This window comes from Bacillus rossius, chromosome 7 (genome assembly GCF_032445375.1).
Source record: "Bacillus rossius redtenbacheri isolate Brsri chromosome 7, Brsri_v3, whole genome shotgun sequence".
Taxonomy (NCBI): domain Eukaryota; kingdom Metazoa; phylum Arthropoda; class Insecta; order Phasmatodea; family Bacillidae; genus Bacillus; species Bacillus rossius.
In genome coordinates this window covers 67,377,084-67,402,287 of record NC_086335.1, presented here as the reverse complement: position 1 = coordinate 67,402,287, position 25,204 = coordinate 67,377,084, and the positions used below count along the sequence as shown (strand labels likewise).

At 42.4% G+C, this 25,204-nt stretch overlaps 1 protein-coding gene across 7 annotated transcripts in view; it reads left to right on the top strand.

Moving 5' to 3' along the window:
• Positions 1-25,204, top strand: part of LOC134534274 (G-protein coupled receptor moody-like) — a 120,845-nt gene that overhangs the window by 33,248 nt on the left and 62,393 nt on the right. For 2 of the 7 annotated variants that reach the window (XM_063372582.1, XM_063372581.1), the window contains exon 1: positions 1,332-1,428. The exons of 2 other annotated variants lie outside the window; for them this stretch is intronic. Coding sequence is in view for 2 of the 5 variants with exons in the window: in XM_063372580.1 (XP_063228650.1) it covers positions 24,610-24,668 (59 nt within the window). In the remaining 3 variants the exon portion in view is untranslated. Of the gene's footprint in view, positions 1-1,331; positions 1,429-14,236; positions 14,518-24,491; positions 24,669-25,204 lie in introns of those variants that run through there. 3 more of the 7 variants (XM_063372583.1, XM_063372580.1, XM_063372579.1) reach the window with 3 other exon arrangements.

Genomic DNA, 25,204 nt, shown 5'->3' with positions numbered 1-25,204 from the left:
AATAGCGCAACAGAGCGACACTCAGTGCGCGATGCGACAGCATCTTAATAAAACTAATGCAAAGGGTTCTTAGGTTACATCTTATATATTTATTTATCAGTTATTATAAATTTATAAATGTTTACATCTGTCAAAATACCATAAGTAATTTGAAGTGACTAGATGCACTCACATACGAGTTTTCTTTCGTGAATGCTAAATTTCCTGGTTAATTAAGTGAATATTGTTAACAAAGTGTTAAACAAAGGGGAAATAAATTATTATATTATATTAAAATATCGAGCAAAATATCTCTCACGCCCACATACATATATGACAAACAAGGTTATGTTTTGACATCCCTCCATAATATGCCGTTTGTTAAACTTCGGCATGAGGATGTCGCCATCAGCGACGAAGTCGCGGCGACTTGGACCTGCGACATGCGTGTCGCTGGTCGCGGCTTGTCGCAGGGACGTCATTCGTCGCTGCTCCCGCCACAAGCCAGGCAGGAGCTAGCGGCGGGCGTGTTTACGACTGGCCGTCGCCGCGTCACGCGCAGGCGCCGATAAACCACTCCCGACATGCACCGCGCCAGACCCCGCGCCCACTGCTGCCAACCGTCAGGTCGAGAGAGAACACAGCCGCGTTGCCTGCAGACACGTGACACGTTCTCCTGTTGGCCAGCCATCGTCAAGGCTCCAGAATTCACACAAAAAAAAAGCAACAGACACTATTTTAATGTGAACGTCTCCATGGCAGCACAACTCGAACTGTACATTAAAATTCATTACTTAATCTTATTTTCACGTATACTTATCAAGCTGTCTACTAACATCAAGCATTAAAAAACTAGTTCCACGGAAAGTACTTATAAAACAACATAATTTAGTTTTTTTTAAGTGAAACTCATTTTGACGTGAAAGGAGTAAAATTTTAATGCCGAATTTTAATGCAACGTTTTTCTTGAAAAATTGCTGTGAAACTTTTTTTTTTCCTAACCTAACTAAAAATTATGAGTGTGCGGGAGGGGTCTGGCCTATACGCTCTAATCATGAATACCAAGCTTTTTTTTCAACCAGATAGCTATATTAACGCGTTCTTGAAAGGTCGTTATCAAAACTACTGTTGTTTTATATGATTTTTTTCCATAGAACTAAAGTGATAAAAATATGCACGTTGTACAGAAGAAATAAATAAGTAGACATGAATCGAGCACTGTATATATCCAGGTACATGCTGAGTAGTTGCGAGGGTAGTCAGTGTACTCGCAGCGCTACGTCAGGGCCAGAGGCTGCTGTTATCAGCCGCTGGGAGCGCAAGGGCGCTCCTTATCTCCGCTGACCGCCGCGGCCGGCCCGCTGCCCGCGCGCGGCGCAACGGCCAGTGTCCAGTGAGCCTCCGGCCTCGCTGCTCGGGAGATACGCCCTTCCGCACCGCGCGTCTCAGGTACGTCACAGTCCTGCGTGTGTTCGCGTGGCCAACACTAGCGGATATGCTCGCCGCGTGGCCGCTACCACACACCACACGAGCACGCTCGTCTCTTTCTCTATAGAGACAGTCGGTGTTGTACTTGCGCAATGGCTGCTAGTAGCGTTGCACTTTTCGGCAGATTATTTTGTTTGGATGTTTTTTTTTTTATTATTTTGCAGTTCACGACGAAAGCTTGCACGTAAATGGTCAATTTTTGACGTGGCAACGTCTAATAAATCGACGAACGCTGGCTGACCGCACGAAAAAGTGTCCCGTTACGCACATTGTTCCGTTACGCTGTGTACCGTTACGCTCATTGTACGCTTGCGCCGCATTTATCTCTCTTCCACTCGATTGGAACAACCATCGATTTGACTTTTTCGAGGCACATTAAACTTGAAACACTCGCATTCGTTTCCTACTTTTCCTATCATCGTCCTATCCTTAACAGAATAACACAGATTGGAAGAAGTTAAATAGCAAATATGTAGTGGTACAGTTAAAATAATCTGTTCGTTAAAGTAATAAACATATTTGAATTAATTAGTGCAAATAAAAGTAAATTTATCAATTAAATTGTAGATTTCATTTCACTCCTTCTTTGTATCCATACAAAATAGTAATAATTCAATAAAAATGATTCAATTTTATTAATAAAAGTATGCAATCATTTCATCAATGTTTTGTTATGACGTCACGTTAAACTATCGTCCGTAAACCGACTTTACAGACAACCAATTTTTTTTTTTAAACTGGGAACCCAGCCCTATTCTTCTCGCCCGACTGTCCTACCCGCTGTGTTCCAGTCGTCTTCACTCGCAAATTCAAGATGGCTGAAACAAGACACGCCGAAACGTCGGGGGGGAAAAATGTGTAGGGCAAAACTGTCTTACAGCGTGTTTGCTGGCTTTTAGCGCCTTATCACACGTTATCTGTCGTCCAAGTTTGTTTGTACTATACGTGCGTGCGAGAGATAAACGAAGATGTATGTCAGGGAGTCAAGAAAAAGTCGAAGATTATTGAGGAGTTCTGCGTTCCTATTCCATGAGTGTGACAATTGTTTTTTTTTTTCGGTAACTTTCCCGTGAAAGTCACTCTTCTGTTGTCTGCAGCGAGGTCTAAGGTCCTACGGAAGAGTTATGTGTATTTAAGGGGTCCGTCTAGTTAGGGGTTTACGCGCAACGCTCGCTGATGCTTCTAGCGCGGTGTCGCCTCTGGACTGGCGCGCAGTCTTCTCGTCGTCACAGGACAACTGTGAAAATTGAGCGGTGATCGTAACATTATATGGTGGAGAATTGAAGGTAAAGGTGTAATAATGCAAGTCCCTTGAGTGCTTTCAAGAATCTGTACTGGTTGTTTTACGCCTAAAAATTACTCTGAAAATACGCCTTCCAGCCAATTTAACTCTTATAAAAACACAGTTTAAAAAACTTGATCCGGAAACAGAAATACTTATTGAACCTAAGCGAATTCTTAAATGCTTTTCGTAAACAGAGACCCTACTCGGATATCTATCGATAAAACTGTAAAGGACTTTCAAAAACAACAAAATAGTGTCTATTAATAATACTATTGCAGTTGTAGTAAATTTACAATAGTGATAATAAAAACTAAACCAAATGACATCACAAGGGAAACTATTAACTACAGGCACACCTCTATAATTATATACTATGGATTAACGGTTTAACGAAGAACAATTTTGAAAATCAATCGATAGAAAATATTTTCAGCCGAAAAACTGTTGAAACCAAGATGGCGCCTTTTGGTTCATTTCATTCCTTCTTACGTATTATATTTCCCCCTCGCTTCACGAGAAAGAGCTTGTGGTAGGCCCTACAGTAAAAGATCTATACGATCTTTCTAGGGAATATTTCTTGGAATTTTGCACACCAGCGCCAAATTTCGCATGCATTAGGTATATTTCTTCTTATTTTTCATTCAAATGCGCCCGTTACAAGTCCGAGCGTAGTTTGATTCGCGCGTCGCAGAGCCGCGCAGTGGTGCCAACCTGATTGTTGCTTCGCGCCGGAGGAGGGATTCGTTACCGTGCATTCAGAGAACTAAAATTTATTTCTTCCGAAGGTGGGGTCTTAAGACCGCGAGAGAAAAAAAAAGTTCTCGATGGGGATATACATATACATGCATGTATATACATATATCTGTAACCCGGAGGTAATGCACGAAAGCAATTTTTTTTTAAATTTGTTTCAAATTTATTTCCATTTTTATCCGCTGCTTTATTTAATTTTTAGCACATTGTTCTTGGTAATCTTTATTTAACTAAAAAATACATTTTTGACGTGATAACTTCTTATAAATCGAAGAACGCCGGCTACACGCACGAAAAAGCATGACTCATTGTCACGTTCCGCCTGAGTCGAGCGTGCAAGAACCGGCCAACCACCGTGCGAGAAAATCTTCTATCTATAATATCAAACAGGTAAAGTGCGGGCTTTTTAACTAATTGTTCGTGATTATATTTAAACAAATTATTTAAATTAAAATTTGTAAAAAAAACTGTAAATAATATTTGAAAATTAAAAAGTATGCAGTTTTTCATCAATTTTTTCTTATGACGTTATCGCGTAAACTTATCGTCCGTAAACCGACTTTACAGACAAATCACCCCCTCTTTTTTTTTCTTCAAGAAAACAGCTAGATGTTTTAGATGAGCCAACCCTGTTTCATAAACTGGACGGTGTTACGTAAAAAATGGTTCAACGCACAAACATTTTCAACTGAGCAAATTGAGCTCAAAGTTGAACACACAATAACCGGTATTGTGGCAGTGCGTTGGATGTTTGGTCGCAAGATGGCATAGTAGCAAGGAATGTCGGTTAAAAAAAATTTAGTTCAATTAAAAGTGTCAATTTACCTACACAATTATTTCGATAAATTTTTTTTTTCCTTTTGTTGGTTAACTCATTTGTGCATAACACCATCCCTACTAATGGACCTGGAGGTAAGTATGTCGTGTGTATTTGTGGATTCGAGGCTGGAAGCGCGCGAGCCAAGGCCGGCGGGAATCAGTGACGGGTGAAGCGCCTCGCGGGCGGAATAGCGACGAGGCGGGACTGTATTCGCGGCACGAAGACCCGCGCGGCAGGTACGAGTAACGGCGCCGTGCGTGCAGATGTTACGTCCTTCGCCCCGTGCCACGATGGCGCGCGAACCGACCTTCGGCTGGGGAGGTTTCATGTCACGACATTTTCATGACATTAAATTTAAAAAAGGGGGGGGGGGGGGGTTGGTTGTCTGTAAAGTCGGTTTACGGACGATAATTTTACGTGATAACTATATAGGGACATAGGGACACCTGTAATTCGCGAATACATTTCGTGTCAAGGTATTTCACAAAATACTGTAGCTTTTCTCCTGTGGTTATTGGCTGAGGTCGGTGAGAGGTGTCGTCCCGCTCTTGACGGGGCCATTGAGAATGTGGTCACCGTACTGCTGCACCCTCACAATTTGCCATGACTCTTAGAAAAACCTACAGTGTTTTGTGAGATACCTTGACATGAAATTAAATCGCGAAATACAGGTGTCCCTAGTGATAACGAAATATCAATTTTTTTTTAAAATTGCTGCTTTTAAAAAGCCCGCCTTAACCTGTTTGATATTATAGAAGATTTTCTCGCACGTTCGGTTGGCCGGTTCTTGCACGCTCGGCTCAAGGCGGAACGTGACAATGAGTCATGCTTTATTTTCGTGCGTGCAGCCGGCGTTCATCGATTTATAAGTGGAGACCGGAAAAACTCGCGGATTCTTTTCGTGATGCGCTGGAATTCCAATAATTATACCTTTAAGCTGCTTTTGCTATTAGCTCAGTGTTCGCCTCCACGGCTCTAGGCCAATGAGGAACCCTCAACCAAAGAAGTGTCGAATCACAGGCAAACCAGTAGAGATGACTCGCAGGTCAGCAGCCAATGAACTGGCGTTATTTTTCTTGGTATACACAGGACTGTTTAGTCTATCCTGAAGGTCATAGAAACCGCGAATTTTTCCGGTCCCTATTTACAAGACGTTATCACGTCAAAAAAATCGCTAGTTTAACATCTTAGCTCGACATTTGGCATGCTGTAATTTCGAAGATGGAACGGAAGTCAATTGAAAAACGGAAATGTGTAACCGCGGTGCTGCCATCTGTGGCAGATGGCGCGAACCAGATTTCTCCAAGACAAAGGGAAACTTCGCAGTTTTAACACTTTAGTTAATTTTAACAAGCTGTGCAGTATTTCAATAAATATCCTTGCCGAAAAATAAGGTTCAAAGCCCGGGGTTCAGTTTTTTTTTCGGTCTGCAAATGGAAATGATTCGATAGTCGACGTAGCTAGCTGCTGCGGTAGCGAATTCTAGCGGCGGGTGCGGAAACTGCGTGCAATTCGCGTCGAGAAATGCAGTTGAAAACAACATTTTGCGTATTATATTTATCACACTCAAATTTATTTTGAAGAATTCTGCATTAAATTTCGTGTCAGAGTTTCGTATTATAAGTGTATTTGCAACATAAGAACACATATATTTTGCTCGTTACAGAGGTTATATGTTACACATCTCTGACGAGTACTGGGAGACTCGTTCACTTTTTTTTTTTTTTTAGAGACATGTATGTAATGATAACTACGAGTGTTACAGAACTGACACCTTCTAATACTCTATTTTAGAGTAGCAGAAATCACTCAGAGTTTTGAAACGTCAAGAAAGTACGTTATTTTAATCTGAGGAGAAAAGTTAAGTCATTGATTATCTAGAAGCTTCACTGTTAAGCTACGGCGGTTATAAAATCCTGTTATTCGAAATTTTTATAGATGTACTAATTTTAATAGATAATCTAGCAAAAATATTTAAAACTGTCTTAAAAAAAATCCCCATGAAAATTTGCGTTACTTTAAGACGTCTGCTAGCATGGCGGGTTTCATCCGAATGTTGAGGAATGAGTTGGAATGAACGGAACGCTCTAAGAATGTCGTTTCTTCATGACGTAAGTAAGTAAGAAACCACTTTGCTCACTTATCGCCGGCATTACCAAGCTGTAAGTTATATAAAATTAAAGTCGTTAGCAGATAGTCACGCTCCTTATTTGCACGGAACAAATGTACCGGTCGGGTGACGTCATTAGTAAAGCTGCACAGCGCCTTTTTTTTTTAAATTTAATTTATTGTAACATTTTAAGTGCCGACCAGCGGGTTACGTCAATTACTGGCCATTACTTTGGCCCGGGAAGGCGGGAGGGGGGGGGGGGGGGGGTTTGTAGGGAATGGGCAGTGTAGGAAAAAGGAAAAACGTGTTTAAGCATTGCCACTACATTAACCTGGATTGTGGATGGAAAACCACTCAAGAGAGGAAACTCTTTAGTTTTTATATGCCTATATAATTTTTGATGTTAAACTTTTATAGATACGGTAGGGCAAATTAATCGATGGCGTCACAACAGGATTACGTACGTGAATACGTAACGGAATCAACGAAGATAACGAGACGTTAGAAATAACGGAAATTGATCAAGGCACAGAAAATAAAAGTTCTGAACTTTTACAAAAGATTTTTTTGGAAACCAGTTGCCAAGAAACAGTTTATAATACTGCAAGAAAGATACTGTAACTTTGTACATCACGTGGCTATAGTTATGTTTGCATATGTGTAAGACTTTGTTTTTTTCGAGATAATACTGAGTATTTCATACGAAAATTGGGCGCATAACTTTATATTTTAATTTATGTTTCATTCAAGCATAAATTATTGAAACCATGGAAAAGATAATCGTATATTCAATAATTGGACTTTATTTTGTTTTAATATGCTTATTAATGTGCGCAGTTAATACTGGAAGCTATTCAGGTAACTTTTAGCATTACTGCGAACACTATTTTTCAGTTGTACAGTTTTTTTTTCTCGTGTAAATGTACAAATTTACAAAAAAAAATAAACAGTGTTGCGTGGGGTTGAAAAGAGGTACAAAAGGGCGAGAGGAAGGGATAAACGAATAACATAGAGAGTCACAAGTTATTTATCGCCATTTTTGTTACAATTGTGGGCATTAATCGTTGTGCGTTATTGTTTAGCTTCATTGTTTGATGAATTATCGAATATTTCCAAGCGAAACTTCCTATATCATCTGGCAACACAGAGTATTTTTTAATTTTATAGTAGCACAACGAGGTGGCTTTTTTTTATGTACAGCGCGGTTGAGTCTAGCCTGGCGTGTGGAAAGAACTCGCTAAATAATAATCGTGGCTGCACTGATCACTAGCCCCAGTGCCATTCACGCCGTGAACGGCTGGGCGTATCTGCAGTCAAGCTGTGCGCCCCGATCATCACGGGGGGGGGGGGGGGGGGATTTTCTATGCACCCCCCCCTCCCCAACCTTATTCATTACAAATTCTGCCCTTCAAAGTCACCCTCGCCCCTCTGCTAACCCCTGCTGCACAATGCCACAGTCTCCCGTGGGACACCGGCAAGCCGACATTTCCCACTCCGACTCCCGTGCCAGTGTTACCAACTAAAGTTCTGAGTGGGAAAAAAATTGCCGTTCCAAAAATTTTCTGAAAGAAAAATCCACATATTTTTCAGCAAAAGTGTTCTCCCCCCCCCCCCCTTCTCCCTTTTAAAACAAAACATAGATTTCCATAATTTAAGGTAGGTTGATATACGTTATACCATAATTTATTTTCTGCAGATTGGTAGGTAGGGGCCTACTGTTTAAACAACAATTTTTGTCCCTTCAGTTGGTAGAGGAACGGGGGTTAAGCAAAACCAAATGTACGATTTTTTTTGTACTGCTTGTGTAAAAAAAATATGATAAAATTTTGTTTTGTGCTTACGTGAAAGCATAACTCGTTTGGATTATTCTGAACACGTTCGTATTGGGGGTACTTCTGATTCAAACTGAACAGGTTCGGCAAGTACTTCTGAACGACGCGTATTGCATGCTTGCTTGTGATTGGCCGGTTTAACGTCAACGTTGTTCAGCTGTGGATAAATCAAGTAAATAAAATACGTGATTCGTGCTGTATAAGTAGACCGGAAAAATTCGCGAATTCATTTCGCGATAGGCTAAAATACAAATAGTTATACCTCAGTGCTGCCTCTGCTGTTGGCTCACAACTCACCTGGATGACGCTGGGCCAATGGGAAACACCCGACCAAAGCTTCATCGAATCTCAGGCTGATACGTTGGGATGCCTCACAAGACAGCAGCCAATGAGTGGGTGGCATTTGACCGAGTGTACGTATAGAACTATGGAGTTCATCCTGCAGGTCATTGAACCCGCGAATTTTTCCTGTCCCTAGATACATAACATTGGCCCGAGTATGTAAAGGATCGTGGAGTCTATCCTGGATGTCGTTGAAACCGCGATTTTTTTTCAGTCTCTACACACGGGCCTACAGAAGCCGTGTGTGACGCGACTTCTCGCACAGTTAGAAATTGCAGGTGTTGTAACAACTCAACTCGCATCACCAAAAAAAAAAATAATAATACACTGCCCTCATATTTTGAGTTTTTTTTCCTGCTTCGAGGTAGTGTGGGAGGGGGAAAGGTTTGTGATGTATCCTCCCCGTCCCTCCCCCCTCTTACCCCACAACAGACGCCCGTCATCTTCCCGCGCTACTCACACGCGACGTGAGACGCGCACAAAGGCTACCCGCGCACACCTGGGCGCAGAGGGCTGCGTGCTTGTCGCTACACCTGGCGTGCACGTGTGCACGTGTGTGCACGTGTGGACCACCGCCCTTCCCTTGTCGCGGTGCGTCTGACCGGCCCCGAAGGCAGGTCTGGTGCCATGAATGTGCGCACGGATGAGTCAAAGCTTTAACAATTATTTAGGGGCAGGCATTTTTCGCGAAAAAAAATCTGAACGCCTAGTAGACTGCAAAATGGTGTACCCGCACCAGCGGTTTCTTACTTGTGATTGGCGGCCGGTCTGCAAGAGAAGTCGTTGCCATGTTTGACCGAGCCACTCAGGACGCTGTTTGCTTGAGCACTGAATCACTGTTGATTGGTTATGAAACGATCGACATAAACAGTAAATGAACTTTCCCAATCACGAAACACAGATTATGCTACAGTGTTTTAACTTTCAACTGGTCTCGGAATCTTTTCGCGAAATATGCATGCCCCTTGTCATGCACATTTTTTTTTTCGAAAATTTATCTGAGTCCATCTCTTAAAAATTAGAACATTGTTAGCGTAGTCTGTGTTTCGTGATTGGGCGAGTGTCTATTGCTAGAACACCGGTCACAGCTATCCAGTGCGGAAGCAAACGCGTCATGAAGTGGCTCGGTCAAACAAGGCAACCACTTCTCTCGCCAGACGGCCGCCGATCACGAGGAAGAAATCGCTCGTGTCGGGTATACATAGTTGCAGTCCAATAGGAGTTCGGAAAGATGCCTGTCATTACGCAATGCCAAGAACGGAGATAGGTCGCGCGCTCAAGCCACGCAATGGAAAAATGATTCTCAATTTTGGCTACATGTTTTTCTACGTGATTAAAATTGGTAGTTTGAATTTGGTAATAGAGTTCTACAACTAAACGATGCTCTGGATATAATTTCATGTCTCATATTATTTTTTAAAAAAATACTCGGAGCTGTTTTTATCTTAGAACTAGAACTAACCAGGACCACGCTGAAGGGTGGGGGGGGGGGGGGGGGGGCGCAAAAGTTTTGCTAAGAGAAACAATACAGAGGTACGTAAACTTAGCTTACAAAACTGTAGCTATTCAGAATATAAATACATTTGTAGGATTTAATAACATCTATTTTCCTTGTTATTTGAAGTGGAAGAAAATATTCTAATAAAGTTTCATGAATCGACGAACAAAACCTAAAGCTATTCGCATTTTATCCACTTAGCAAATATTACATTTTAAACGTTGTTTGTATTCTATGTTTTATAAAAGACGTTGGTGAATAAATAGGACCTTTATACCTTATTTTACAAAAGAAGACTTTTTTTATAGAAGTTTTTTTTTATCATGTTTAGTCTCTTCGTGCTACATTTTCATAAACGCTTTTGTGCTGTTGTCTCACAATTGTGGAAACAGGTGGTCTGTGGTGACCACGATGTGGTTAATTTCTGATTACGGAAGGTGTAACAGCTAGGGACCGGAAAAATTCGCGAGTTCAATGACCTGCAGGATGAACTCCATAGTTCTATACGTACACTCGGTCAAATGCCTCCCACTCATTGGCTGCTGTCTTGTGAGGCGTCCCAACGTATCAGCCTGAGATTCGATGAAGCTTTGGTCGGGTGTTTCCCATTGGCCCAGAGTCATCCATGTGAGCCAATAGCAGAGGCAGCACTGAGGTATAACTATTTGTATTTTAGCCTATCGCGAAATGAATTCGCGAATTTTTCCGGTCTCTAGTAACAGCCAATCTGACGTTCGTCACCGTGATTTAAAAAGTTGAAAGAAAAAAAACGCCTGGTAAACATATAACTTAAGCAGGGGCAGGTATTTATCGCGAAAAAAAAATTCTGAACGCTCATTAGACTGCAAAAAGGCATGCCAGTGCCAGAGGTTTCTTTCTAGTAATTAATTGGCAGCCGTATGCAAGAGTAGGTACTGTTTTATTTGGCCCGGCTATTCAGGATGAGTTTGCTTCCGCACGGAACTGCTGTGATTCGTGTTCCGACAGTGGACGAGTACCCGAAAAAAATTCAACCAACCGCGAAACAAAGAAAATGTTATGGTGTTTTACAAAACAGTTGGTCTCGAAATATTTTCGCGAAAAGACAGCGGCTGTTGTTGCTCTACGGTAGGTGCATGATGGAAGAAGTTAAAAAATGAAAGTGTTGTTTAGACAGTGGATCCACCAGCTACAACAGCTATGCACGTCTTCATCCACAGTCTTACTCACATTGAATTTAAAATCAGAGATGCAGTTTCTTGCCTGAAGTAGGATCTATGTACATGGTTGGAATGGGGGTGACACTCATAACTAGAGACCTGCAAAATTCGCGGATTCATTTCGTGTTATGCTAAAATTCTAATAATTATACCTTATTGCTGCTTCTGTCATTGGTTCACTGTTAATCTGGAGAACTAAGGGCCAATTAGAGACCCTCACTCATGTAAGTGTTGTATCACAGGCCACCCAGTCGAGACGACTCACAAGTCAGCAGCCAATGAACAGTTGGCATTTGCCCGAGTGTGTAGAGGATATTGGAGTCTATCCTGTAGGTCATTGAACCCGCGAATTTTTCCGGTCTCTACTCATAATCTACATTCCGGCCAGCCTGTGAGGTGAGAGCAGAAACTGAGTGTGGTGGGGGAAACGGGAGCACCCTAAGACCCACAACTCACGGCAACGTCCGCCAAGTTTCCCATTTGTGCAAACCCGGGTGGGACCATACCGGGGGATCGAACCCCGGTCCGCCTTGGACAGAGGCGAGTGTTCTGACCACTCGACCCCCGCGTCTCTCCTTTGAATCACGCTGAAGTTTTAAAAATAAATATTTATTGTAAAATCTTCTACGTGATGTAATACGCTATTTTGACGTCGTGACCTTTCTTTTAGAGTATAATTCTTATTAAAAAAAAAAAAGTTTGTAAGAGATGTTAGTCAAGAAACCCGCATAGAGCAACTAACACATGCCTTGCAAGAGACGCGCGCCGAACTGGTCTGTACCTGTCTTCCCGCGGCGGGAGACGGAGTTACGCCCTTCCTCTTCGAGACTGGAGGGCTCGGGAACGCCCTACGAGGCACGACGGGGGTAAAAAAAAACTGTATATAAAAAACCCTTCTCGTCATTTTCGAGTTCCCTTTCATCCCGTTATGCCCGGAGCGGCTTGGCAGGGGGAGGGGGAGTTTCTTGGAGAGGGAGGGGGAGGGAGAGCAGGAGATTGGGCTCCCCCCTACCCACAAAAACGACTCTCGGCTTCACGTAAAAAAACCGGCAGCCCCGCGCTAAAAAGCCACGGAGTCGCCGTCGTGAAGGGTCGGCTGGCTGTCGTATTGTGACTGCCTCGGGCCTGGTTCACACGCGCGCACTACAGCACACACCACACGCACTCACGCAGCAAGTCTGAGCGATCACGACGGAGCGCGTTCCGTTTCAGCGCGCGCTTACCACCTCGCAACTGAAACTTACCTACAGTCGGTACACTCGATACAATAGAAATAAAATGATTTGTCCCCAAATGTAATTAAATAAAGAATATTAGGTAAAAAAAACATCAAAAAGCATCAAAAGAACACATTTATAACGAAATAAGTGTACTTTAATACAAACGAATTTCAATGAATAAATACATGAATTGTAACGAAATAAATGAAAGGATAAGACTGTAATGTGTGGAAATGTTATCTACTTGAACATATTAATGTTAAATAACCAAAATAATCTTAAACGATTTAAATGCTAATGAAATAAATCCACATATACGGGAATGAGTCGGGAACCTAATACATCAAACAAAATCACTTGATACAATAGAAATAAAATGGGTTGGAAATAAAGGGGGTTGTCTGTAAAGTCGGTTTACGGACGATAATTTTACGTGATAACGTCATAAGAAAACATTGATGAAAAAATGCATACTTTTTTAATTTTCAAATATTTACAGATTTTTGCAGATTTAATTTAAAAATATTGTTTAAATATAATCACGAACAATTAGTTGAAAAGCCCGCCTTAACCTGTTTCATATTATAGAAGATTTTCTCGCACGGTGGTTGGCCAGTTCTTGCACGCTCGGCTCAGGCGGAACGTGACAATGAGTCATGCTTTTTTCGTGCGTGCAGCCGGTTTTCATCGATTTACAAGACGTTATTACGTCAAAAATTGTTAATTTTACAGGGAATTTGTTTGTACTTTCACCATACCTTGTAAAAGTACAATAGTGTGGCTTGAATTGTCATCTGCTTGTAAAATTACAAGAACAATGCTTGTAACACGCCACAGGTCGGAGCAGTTATACCTCGTGCTTAAGCACAAATGTGACAAACCTGATTTTCGCTCATAATTAGTGCTCTTGCTCCCCAAGGGCCTAAAGCAGGATTTGAAATTTTCTTTTTTGTTATTATTACGTTTACTTTTCACTTGATAATTGAGCCTATTGGCTAAGGTCTCTGCATCTTATCCTTAACATTTGAAATAGCTTCCCTCAGTTCGAAATCATCCCACTGCTATGATATTTAAGAATTTTTTTTAACGTTAATATTAAATACATCTACAACAAGATGGCGGCCGACGGCAGACGACCGCCAGAAACACAACAAAATATGAGAGTATCTTTTGTAATTTGGTACAAAGTCCTGCCCTGTAGTTTTACAAGTGATATCGTTGGCAATTGAGTTTCCATGGATTTTCCTTGTAAATATAAAAAAAATGTGGGGTAAGTCAGGCATCATAAGTACGTTTGGTAACGTATAAATTCAATGAAATTTAAAAAAAAACTCAGTATTCAATATTAATTTAGAAAATCACTTGAAATTATCGTAAATAAAATTAAAATATTTCTGGTTAGAATTGTTAATTAAAAAAATGTTTCTTAACAAAAATTAATTTATACTTTTGAAAACTGTGTTCACAAATTACTGGTCTTACCAACAGATGTGTAAATTTCATTGGTTCGAATTAACGGTAATGTTTCAATTGCGAACACATTTCGCACAGGTCGTGTGCGCAGTAGTTCGAATGGTCTGCTGTACAGTCACTTGTTTTTTTTTTTTAAATTGTGAAACCATCTTTGGAGCGTGTGTGAGCGTGTGTGAGAGAGAGAGAGAGAGAGAGCTAGCTAGTGTGCCGGGTCAGGAGGAAGGGGGAGGGGAGGAAGGCCCAGGAGCCTCGAGGCGTGTGTGTGTGCGTGTGTGTGTGCGTGCACGTGTGTGTGCGTGCCGCCCGCTCCCGCAGTCAGTCTCCCGGCTCGCCTGCGCCTGCGCGGAGGTCTCTTCTCTGTCGCGCGCTCCGCGTCACGTGACCGCTCACACGTCCATTCAACAAGTGCTCGCCCGTAAACAAGCCGTGCGGCGATGACGTCAGCGTGCTCCGCCTCCCGCCGCGACGAGTCCGCGTAACGCCCGACGACAATAAAGCGAAGCCTGGGTCGTGCTGGGGTAAGCCTGTGAATATGTTACTTACTCTGGAAACCAGTACATAAGCCGGCGCGAAGCCGAAGGCAGAATAAGACCACAATAGCTAGGGACCGGAAAAATTCGCGGATTCAGTGACCTCTAGGATAGCCTCCATTATCCTCTGCACTTCTCAAGTAAACACGCGTGTTCATTGGGTACCAAATTGTGAGGCGTCTCCACTGGGTAGTTCGTGATTCGACGCTTCTTTTGGTCGATAGTCTCTCATTGGCCAAAGAGCTCCAGTTAAGCTGCGAGCCAATAGCAGAACCAGCAGAATTGTACACATGTTTGAATTTCAGCCTATCGCGAATTTTTCCGGTCTCTAAGTCAATAGCAAATCAGTAGGTGCATGCATATTTCGCGAAAAAGATTCCGAGACCAGTTGAAAGTTAAAACACTGAAGCATCATCTGTGTTTTCGTCATTGGGAAAGTTTATTGCCTGTTTATGTCGATCGTTTAATAACCAATCCACTTCAGTGCGCAAGTAAACAGCGTCCTGAGTGGCTCGGTCAAACATGGCAACGACTTCTCTCACAGACGGCCGACAATCACAAGTATGAAACCGCTGGTGCGGGTACACCTTTTTTTGCAGTCTATTAGGCGTTCAGATTTTTTTTCGCGAAAAATGCCTGCCCCTAATCATAGCAAATCAACTACTTACAGAGTATTTTATAAGAACTTTTGCAATACTTAGTAGGCTACAATAATGTATTTCGTCCCCCATTACAGCTGACATACCTCACACAGAAGCGGCAGGAATTTTTTTTCCAAGTAGTCTACACGTGTTACTGTAAGCATTTATTTGCATACATTGTCATGCATGTTTCGTGTATTTAATAACATAAGTATATGTGTATTTATGAATTTGTTTTAAAGAAATCATCAAATAATTAACTCAAGAACAAAGTATTAAAAAAATATATGTTAAATAAAAATCAAAAATTATGAGACGTTCATTTTTCTTCAAGCAAAACCATTACTTAAATTTGTACTTGTAAACGTTCTAGCTCTAAAAGTTTGCTATTCCCTGATATAATAATTTAAGTCTGACAGTAAATTTTCTTTTAAAATTCAGTTATGGAGAATAAAAATGATTGTACAAAATCCTGGCTACGGCCTTGAAATAGGGACCCGGAAATTGCGCGATTCGCCTGGCCTCAGGGTAGAATTCAGAGTCATAGGTGTGCTCAACCTATGTTTGCTTTCCCATTGGTTCATTTCATAGCGAGACCATTTTTATCCTGATTAATTGGCACTGCCTGACTGGCTTACTTATCTCCTGACTGCGCATCGTTAGATCGTGGTCGAAGAGGGGCGTGTACAAATAACTGCGGTCCAATCATGAACACGGTGCGAGAGAGTGAATGTTTGTATTCCAACTTGCGAGCAAATGAATGCGCGAAATTTCCGTTCCGTTTCTCTACCAATAAAGAACAAACAGGTTCATGGTATTCATGTGAAAAATCTGCAGTTGTCACACTAATCCAATATATGACAGAATATTCGTCCTGTATTAAGATAGTATTTGTTAATATTAAAAAAAGAAACAAATTTTCTCACATCATTTAATTATTAACTATATATATACATATAGTAGCGCTACTCCATGCCAAGTAATACTCGCCTGTATGATAGCATACTTTCTTTGTCCGGTTTTTGTTTCTAGGTTATTTATTGCAATTTTTTTATTTTGATTAGTATCCGGTTCGGTAGACATGTTTCATTTTATTGTTAATTTTTTTATATTTTTTTTTATTTCATCGCGCATACACAGAGTAAATTTCAGCAACTGCGATTATATTTTATTGCCATTTATGTGGAACGAATTTTTAAGCAAACTAAAGACTGAAGAGCCATAGAAGGTTCGTCTGCAATATGTACATACCATTTTATTAGTCATATATATATACATACACATACACACACACAAACACATATATATATAGCATATATATATATATATATATATATATATATATATATATATATAGCATATATATATATATATATATATATATATATATATATATATATATATATAAGAATAATATTTATTCTTTATAATTATTTTTCATTACCCTTCCGTGCACGGTTTAGGGCGTTTATGTAAATTATTGGATTCGTCATTTTGTTGTATGCATCTCAGTCTGTCACTGGTTTAGCTTTCGTCACAACCGTATAGTGAAAGGCTGAATTAAAAAAAAAAAAAAACAATTATTTGTTTCCTTACTGGGGAGTCGGTTTGGACACGTCCTGTGATACGGCCACGCGAGCCAGGTCACAGGTCGTGTCCCAAACAAGGCCGTGTGTTCGCTACCTCACCCCGAACGTCCGTGGAATACCGCCCCCTTGGCGATGACTTTGAATATATATACTGTATAGAAGTCGCGAGTGGATAGGATTTACTCTACGTTTTTCAGAAGCGTATGATGAGCAGCTTGGGAACTTCACCGCTGCAGTGCGCTGCCGTAACGCCCTTTATCGTCTTAGTTGTTATTTACACGTTAGAGCGCAGCAATGTCGCCCGCTGTCATTCCCCCCGCACCCCCCACCCATCATTCACTGCAGCTCAAGGTCTTTCAACGGGAGGGGGAAGGGGTGTTTGAAGAGTTCGACACTTGTCCGCTAGGGACCACCACAAGTCGATGCCCCTAGAGATGGTGGCGATTGCGGCGGTGAATTAACCAACTACCTCAAAACCGTATTAGAAATGTTAACCTGGGCTGGCGACTTCTATACAGTATATATATTCAAAGGCGATGAAGAGGACAGCTTCGCTTCTGGATGCCAGGGTGTTCTGTGTCTGGAGCGCGCCTGCGATCGTGAGTCAGGCTGCAAGAAGTCGCTGTCGCATAATAGGCGCGCCTTCCAGCCCCCCCCCCCCTCCTATAATTTCAGGTGCTGACGCCTGACGCGCGGACACCTCATCGTCCAGACACGAGCTTGCGACACTCCCCTTCCCCCTGCAGTCGCGCAACCTGTCATCGCTTACAAGTCACTGCAGCCGGGGCCACACCACTAGCTGTCAGCCAACTATAACTACCTGCATACCTCTATCTGGTTATCCCTAGAGACGGAAAAATTCGCATATTCATTTCACGATATGATAGAATCCAAACAACTGTACCTTTAAATTGCTTCTCTGATTGGCTTACAGTTTATCTGAAGGACTTTGAGCCAATGAAAAACCTTCAACCAAAAAAGTATCGAATCGCAAGCGTCCCAGTTGACAGGTGACACGAGTCAGTAGCCAATGAGCAGGTGGCATTTGCCCGAGTACGTAGGGGATGGTTGAGTCTATCCTGGAGGTCATCCAAAGTGCGAATTTTTCCAGTCTCTAGTTATCCCCGTACATTTTCCTGAAGTCTGCCAGACACCCTGGAAGAAACTAGACCCGGCGAAACAACAATAAAAAAATATCTAGCTAATTTCAAAACACCCGCTGAAAAAAGAAAATAATCTCAGGAACACCTACTCACCATGGATCACTTCGCGACTTACCTATGGCTTGGATCCGTGAGTGAGCGAGTGGTTTTAATGGATTACTTGGCAACACCGGGTTTTTATAAGTTTTAATTCGCAACATGTGTTACCTGTATTTTAGATTTTTTGTTCAATTTTGTAATGGTTACCTAATTACTTTGTGAAAATTTAGTTAAAGCTTAATTCTGCTTTATAACTTAGTACCTATTTTATAATCTATTATGTTTGTGTTATGGTTAATTTTTTTTAAAATTTCAATGTATGATCTACTGGCAGAAAAAGTGGCTAAGCTTAAATAAAGGCTCATTGCCTTAACTTTGTCAAAAATAAATACGACAGTAAAATAAATAAAATAAAATAGTCTTTGTCTATCCTGGCCGAAATGCGACAGTTCTCTGAGGTTGCACCTACGGTACACGTATACACCTGACAACTGTGTTTCCAAACAACTTCGTGCCATTGTCACGTGTTCGTAAACAAACACCGCGACTTCTGAGAACAATTACATCACATGATCCAGGCATCGTACTTTCCAGTACTGTAGATGAACTGTTAGCAAGAGCGTACTCAAAATTTCATTTCTTGTTGGGGGGGGGGGGGGGGGGGGGAGGACAGAACCACTTTTCCGCTGTTTGCTTACAAATTATTTCCATTTTTAGGACTTCGGGGGAGGGTCATAAAGCCCCCCCCCCCAATCACCCCTTCCGCCTTTGTTCGTAAACAAACCTCGTATGTTGCTTTACATATATGAGAAATGGGTACACCGTATTTTATTTTTCTAAACGGAGCAAATATTTGTACATTTGTGCATTTACATGAACACAACTGTATCAGGTATCACTACAAAATAGTGTTCGCAGTTATACTGTGTTCGGATTCTTACCCGGTCATTTATGCTGCGTGTTTTCCCAGTACCTCCAATAGTAAAAGTTATTTGTAAACCGTTGTCTGAAAAGCTTTAAAGTATTAACGGCACACATTAATAAGCATAATAAAACCAAAAAAAAAAATCCAACAATGGAATATTCTATTATCTTTTCCGTATCGTTTAAAAAAGGTTTTGTTTGAATGAAACATGAATAAAAAATATAAAATTATGCACCGATATCTGTAGGAAATAATCACTATTATCTCTTAAAAAAACGTATTTCATACATGCAGGAATAGCCATTGTTGTGTGCTGTACGAAGTCATTATATACATATATATTTTTTATTTGTAGCATAACAATCTATATTTAGGCAATTGGTCCCCAAAGGAATCTTTTGTGAAAGTGCGTAAAAATTTTTTGTGTGTGTGCCACTGGTGCTGCTTCCGAGAACTTTTTTTCAAATTTGAGAACGGCACGACAGATAACGTCTAAACGCTGGCCGCGCTTGGCCCGTGCTTGGCACAAGGACGCCCTGTTGTTCCCGGCGACGGACGGAACGAGCCCCCCCTACCCCCGCCCTCTGACCCCTGACCCCGGCCTGCCCCGCTGACCCCCGCGACCCCGCGCGAGGCGGACCACCTGCCTCGGCCAGGCCAACCGCCACCGGGGACGGAGACGACCTATCGATAGAGACATGAAACATTCGCGGGTTCATTTCGCGATAGGCTGGAATCCAAATACACATGCCTTCCTTGCTGTTTCAGTGATTGGTACGGACCGGAAAAATTCGCGGGTTCACTGTCCTGCAGGATGAACTCCATAGTTCCACGTACACTCGGTCAAATGTCACCCACTCATTGGCTGCTGTCTTGTGAGACGTCCCAGCGTAGCAGCCTGTGGTTCGATACAGCTTTGGTTGGGTGTTTCTCATTGGCCCAAAGTCATCTAGGTGAGTTGTGAGCCAATAACAGAGGCAGCGCCCTGAGGTATAACTATTTGTATTTTAGCCTATCGCGAAATGAACTCGCGAATTTTTCCTGTCTGTAGTGATTGGGCCACAGTTTATCTGAAGGACTCCGGACCAATGGAAAACGTTCGACAAGAGAAGTATCAATCACAAGCTTCCCAGTTAACACGTTTCACGAGTCAGTAGCCAATCAGCAGGTGTAATCTGCACAAGTACATAGAGGATCATGAAGTCCATCCTAGAGGTCATCGAAAACGTGAATTTTTCCGGTCCCTACCTATCGATGTTTGATCATTTGGCATCGATACTTACGTGCCGATACTTAGAGACCTGAAAAAATTCGCGGGTTCATTTCGTGCTATGCTAAAATTCAAATAATTATACCTTAGTGCTGCTTCTGCCAGCGGGCAAATGCCAACTGTTCATTGGCTGCTGCCTTGTAAGTCGTCTCGACTGGGTTGGCCTGTGATACGACGCTTCTATGAGTGATGGGCGTCTAATTGGCCCTCAGTCATCCAGATTAACAGTGAACCAGTGGCAGAATCAGCAATAAGGTATAATTATTTTAATTTTAGCATAACACCAAATGAATCCGCGAATTTTTCAGGTCTCTAATATTTTTACATTAATACTTCTGTTCTATTTACAAAAAAAATAATTACAGTGCAGTTGAAAGTGAGGTGAGAACTGTTTAGAACGTTGAGGCGGGGGTCGGAACAGTCGACAGCGCTGGTGTTGGCTGCACTGTCGGCGGGAACCTTGTATGCTGATGAGGCGTCGTTCTCGAGACCTCGCCGACCCCAGCTGGCCTGCCCTGCAGCTGTCCACTGCTGGCGACACTTGGCCACACCGCAAGGGCATTGCCGAGCTGTCTCCGTCTGCGTGCCATTGTAGAAACTCTTGTTCCGTGAGATCCGTCTACGTTTACGTGATCCGTCTCTGTTTTCCGTGTCATCGTAGAACTACGCACTCCACCCAGTGGCGTAGCCAGGATTTGTGTATGGGGGGTGTTAAGAAGCATGCCCCCCCCCCCCCCCCACCGTATTAAAGCGGGTGTCCTCCCCCGGGAAAATTTGGATTTTAAGGTGTAAAATAGTGCTATTTTAGCAGTTTTCGGTTCTTAAATTTTATTAATTTTAATATGTAATTTGTTTTATTGATGAATAAGAAATTAATTAAAGATTAGGTGCTAAAGGGGGGGGGGGTTGAACCCATTAACCCCCCCCCCCCGGCTACGCCCCTGACTCCACCAACGTGACCAGCCTGCAGAATTGTGCAACATAATTTGCCGAACATTATTAACTTGCAACTGGAAACACTAGCAGGTTCAGTGACCTCGAGGATAGATTCCACAGTGTGACGTCACCCTGTTGGTGGAGACATGGCAGCGCCGGTGTGCAGTACCTGTGTCCGTGCCCCAGGCGCAGGCCGGCGCGCGCAGACAGGAAGTGGCGAGGCGGTGCGCCCCGCAGGAAGCAACACTCGCACAAACAACCCGAGCCTGGCGCGCACATGGCGGCGCGGCCTCCCGCCCGCTCATCGAGACCGCCCGTCCCAGCTCGGCTCATGTCCCAGCTCGGCTCATGTCCCAGCTCGGCTCATGTCCCTGCTCGGCTCATGTCCCTGCTCGGCTCATGTCCCTGCTCGGCTCATGTCCCTGCTCGTATAATGTCCCTCAGCTTCGCTCATGTCCCTGCTCGGCTCATGTAGCACATCGGCTCATGTCCCACCCCGGCTCATGTCCCACCCCGGCTCATGTCCCTGCTCCGCTCATGTCGCACCTCGGCTCATTTACAGCTCCGCGCATGTCCCACCTCGGCTCATATCTGCTAGACTCATATCCCTGCTCGTATAATGTCCCTCAGCTCCACTCATGTCCCTGCTCGACTCATGTCCCTGCTCGGCTCATGTCCCTGCTCGACTCATGTCCCTGCTCGGCTCATGTCCCACCCCGGCTCATGTCTCACCCCGGCTCATGTCCCAGCTCCACTCATGTCGCACCTCGGCTCATTTCCAGCTCCACTCATGTTCCATCTCGGCTCATGTCCCAGCTCGGCTCATGTAGCATCTTGGCTCATGTAGCACCTCGGCTCATGTCCCTGTCGGGACATTATCAATTAAAGACCTTGCCTTTCATTGGCTACTGAGAGTGTTTGGCGTGTCGTGCCATTGTGACCCCAGCTTTATACAACATAATTATATTTACTAAATGTTGTTTATAAGGGATACAAGGATTCATAATGGTGGTCACTTGCGTGACCTTTTACAACTCCAAAATAACTTTTAGTAAACAAGCGCTCCGACATAAAATGCTGGAGAGCTACTGGAATATTTTACCATGCGTGCATCTTGGTTGATACTAATGACAATAAAAAGAAATAGCTGACACGGCGTGTGACTCGCAGGTCTAAGTCCGGTATTCCAAGACACAAAAATAAGGGGTTGTGTGGTTGAAAATGATACATAGGACACGGCCAGTCACTTATTTTTGGGGAACGGATTTTGGTGTCTTATTCGTTGCCGATTTGCTGCCCAAATTCCGCGCATCCGTCGATTTCGTCGAAATGGCGGACCCGCGTCTGGAGCAATTAACTCGTAAATATTCATTTTCGTGAATTTTGGGGGACGTGCCAAGATTGTTGGTGTGACAAATGAAACTTTTATGTTTGCGAAACTATCCTGGAATAAGTACATCTTATGTACACTTTAATGGTCATATCAATAAATGATCGCAACTTTAAAAGTATGTGAGAATGTTAGAAAGGCCGTTTAGTATTTTGACGTGACAACGTCTAATAAATCGTTGAACGCCGGCTGCACGCACGAAAAAGTGTCCCGTTACGCACATGGTTCCGTTACGCTGTGTCCAGTTACGCACATTGTCCCGTTACGCTGTGTCCCGTTACGCTCATTGTACGCTTGCGCCGCATCTATCTCTCTTCCACTCGACTGTTTATAAAGTGAATTGAAAAGTTAATGTGGTTTTCATTGCTTATTACAACAACAATTTCGGCAATAAATGTTAATTATTCTTGCATTTTAAAAATCTGATTACTAGTATAATTTCAAATATTTATTCTTTTATTAATAAAATAAAAATGATTCGATTTTATTCATAAAAGTATGCAATCATTTCATCAATGTTTTGTTATGACGTTGTCACGTTAAACTATCGTCCGTAAACTGACTTTACAGACAACCAATTTTTTTTTCCTAAAAATTGTATCGATGGTTGCGAGACATCCGCTAGAATGCGCTGGAACCAGTTTCTAGCCTCGCGCAGGGTACCGTTTATTTAAAACAGTTGTTTTTCTGTTCCCTTACTGGGATTCAATATGGACACAACCTGGAATACGGATCAGGAGCTGGGTCACGGTTGTGTCCCAACAAGGCAGTGCTTATTCGTAGAGACCGGAAAAATTCGCGAATTCATTTCGCGATAGGCTAAAATAAAAATAGTTATACCTCAGTGCTGCCTCTGCAATTGGCTCACAACTCACCTGGATGACTCTGGGCCAATGAGAAACACCCAACCGAAGCTGTATCGAATCACAGGCTGCTACGTTGGGACGTCTCACAAGACAGCAACCAATGAGTGGGTGACATTTGACCGAGTGTACGTAGAACTATGGAGTTCATCCTGCAGGTCATTGAACTTGCGAATTTTTACGGTCCCTACATATTCGCTGTCTTACCCCGACGCGACGTCTTGGAAGCGCCAACCCTTGTTCGTAGCTGGTGGCACACCCTGTGGCGCTCCCCTCGTGTTCCGGTGGCTTGTCACGGGGTGACAACCCCCTGCCAGCCCTTCCCTTGTTTGCTCTCCATTAATACACCCGCCCCAGTTGACAGCGCCGCCTGCCAGGGTGGCCGGTAAAAAATAATACCGGGCGGAAGAGGGTTGGCTCGGTGAAATGGGTTTCCTTCCGACGAATATCGGCGCCAAAGACGGAGTTTCGCGCGTCTCGGCAGCGTGGTTGTTACTTGCGCAGGGCGTGATTTACGAGCGAGCAATTTCAGTTTCCCTGAACAGAAGGCAGAAAAAAACAACGGGAGTGTCGTAGCTAGGTCACGTGGTTATGCACGGAGACCTAGTACTTTATGGACGTCGGGTTATTGTATTTTCGAGTCACATTTTTTTTTTTGTTTCATTACTGTTACCAAAGATTTTTTTTATTGTGTCTGGGTGAAAACATTCTGGAAAGTCAAGGAAATCAGGGAATTTACTGGAAAATCGGGAAAAATCGTGTAAATCTAATTGATAATAAGTAATTCCGAGGAGAAACGTCATTAATATTGAGGTCCATAGATTTGTGTTTTTTTAAAGACGAAAGTAAACAACGACTTGTTTAATTACTCCAAACATCCTGTTTATATTTTTGTGTTTTTTTTTTGCGTGTTTAATTTTTTTTAATCTATATCCTTTTGTACAATTAGATTTCTTTTGAAAAATAAAAAAATAAAGTGGAGGGAAAACCAGGCCAACTGTGGGGACTGGATGTTCTTAATTTATTTCAGAGTATTTCTAAAAAAAAAATTAATAATTTAAAACAATTCAACATGGAAATTAAACATTAGTGTGAACAGTCTGTATGTGTACCAACATTGTAGATTTTTTTTTAATATAATTTTTGCGCCCTCATGCACCTGCCGGCGTTCCTCGCGGCCCTGCGAGGTGTCGCGTCATCAGAGTGCTCCGACTGACACTCCGGGAAGCTGAGCCGCGCTGACGGGGGTCCGTGCAGGGGAGGCATGGGCGCTGCACAGGAAGAAATAAAATATTACGTACTTTTACAAAAAAAAATTCCTTGGTAAACCATTCCGCTAAGAAATAGTTTGTAAAACTTAGAGACTGGAAAAATTCGCGGATTGATTTAGCGATAAGCTAGAATCCAAAATCGTTTAAATTCACGCTGCTTTAGTGATTGCCAAAATTTACCCGAAGGACTATAAGCCAATGAAAAACCCTCGACAAAAGAAGTATCGAATCACGAGCATCCCGGTTAACAAGTGTCATGAGTAAGTAGCCAATCAGTAGCTGTTATTTATCCAAGCACCTATAGGATCGTGGAGTCTATCCTAGAGGTCATTGAAATCGCAAAATTTTCCAGTCCCTAGAAATACTGCAAGAAAGATATTGTAACTTTGTACAACACTTAGCTATGATTACTGACGCACATATGAAATTCGTTTTTAATGATAATACTGAGTATTTCTTACGAAACAATTTAATATTTTAATTGATGTTTTAATCAGGCATGATTGAAAAAAACATGGAAAATATAATCGAATATTCAATAACTGGACTTTATGTTGTTGTATAATGCTTATTTATGTGCGCAGTTGA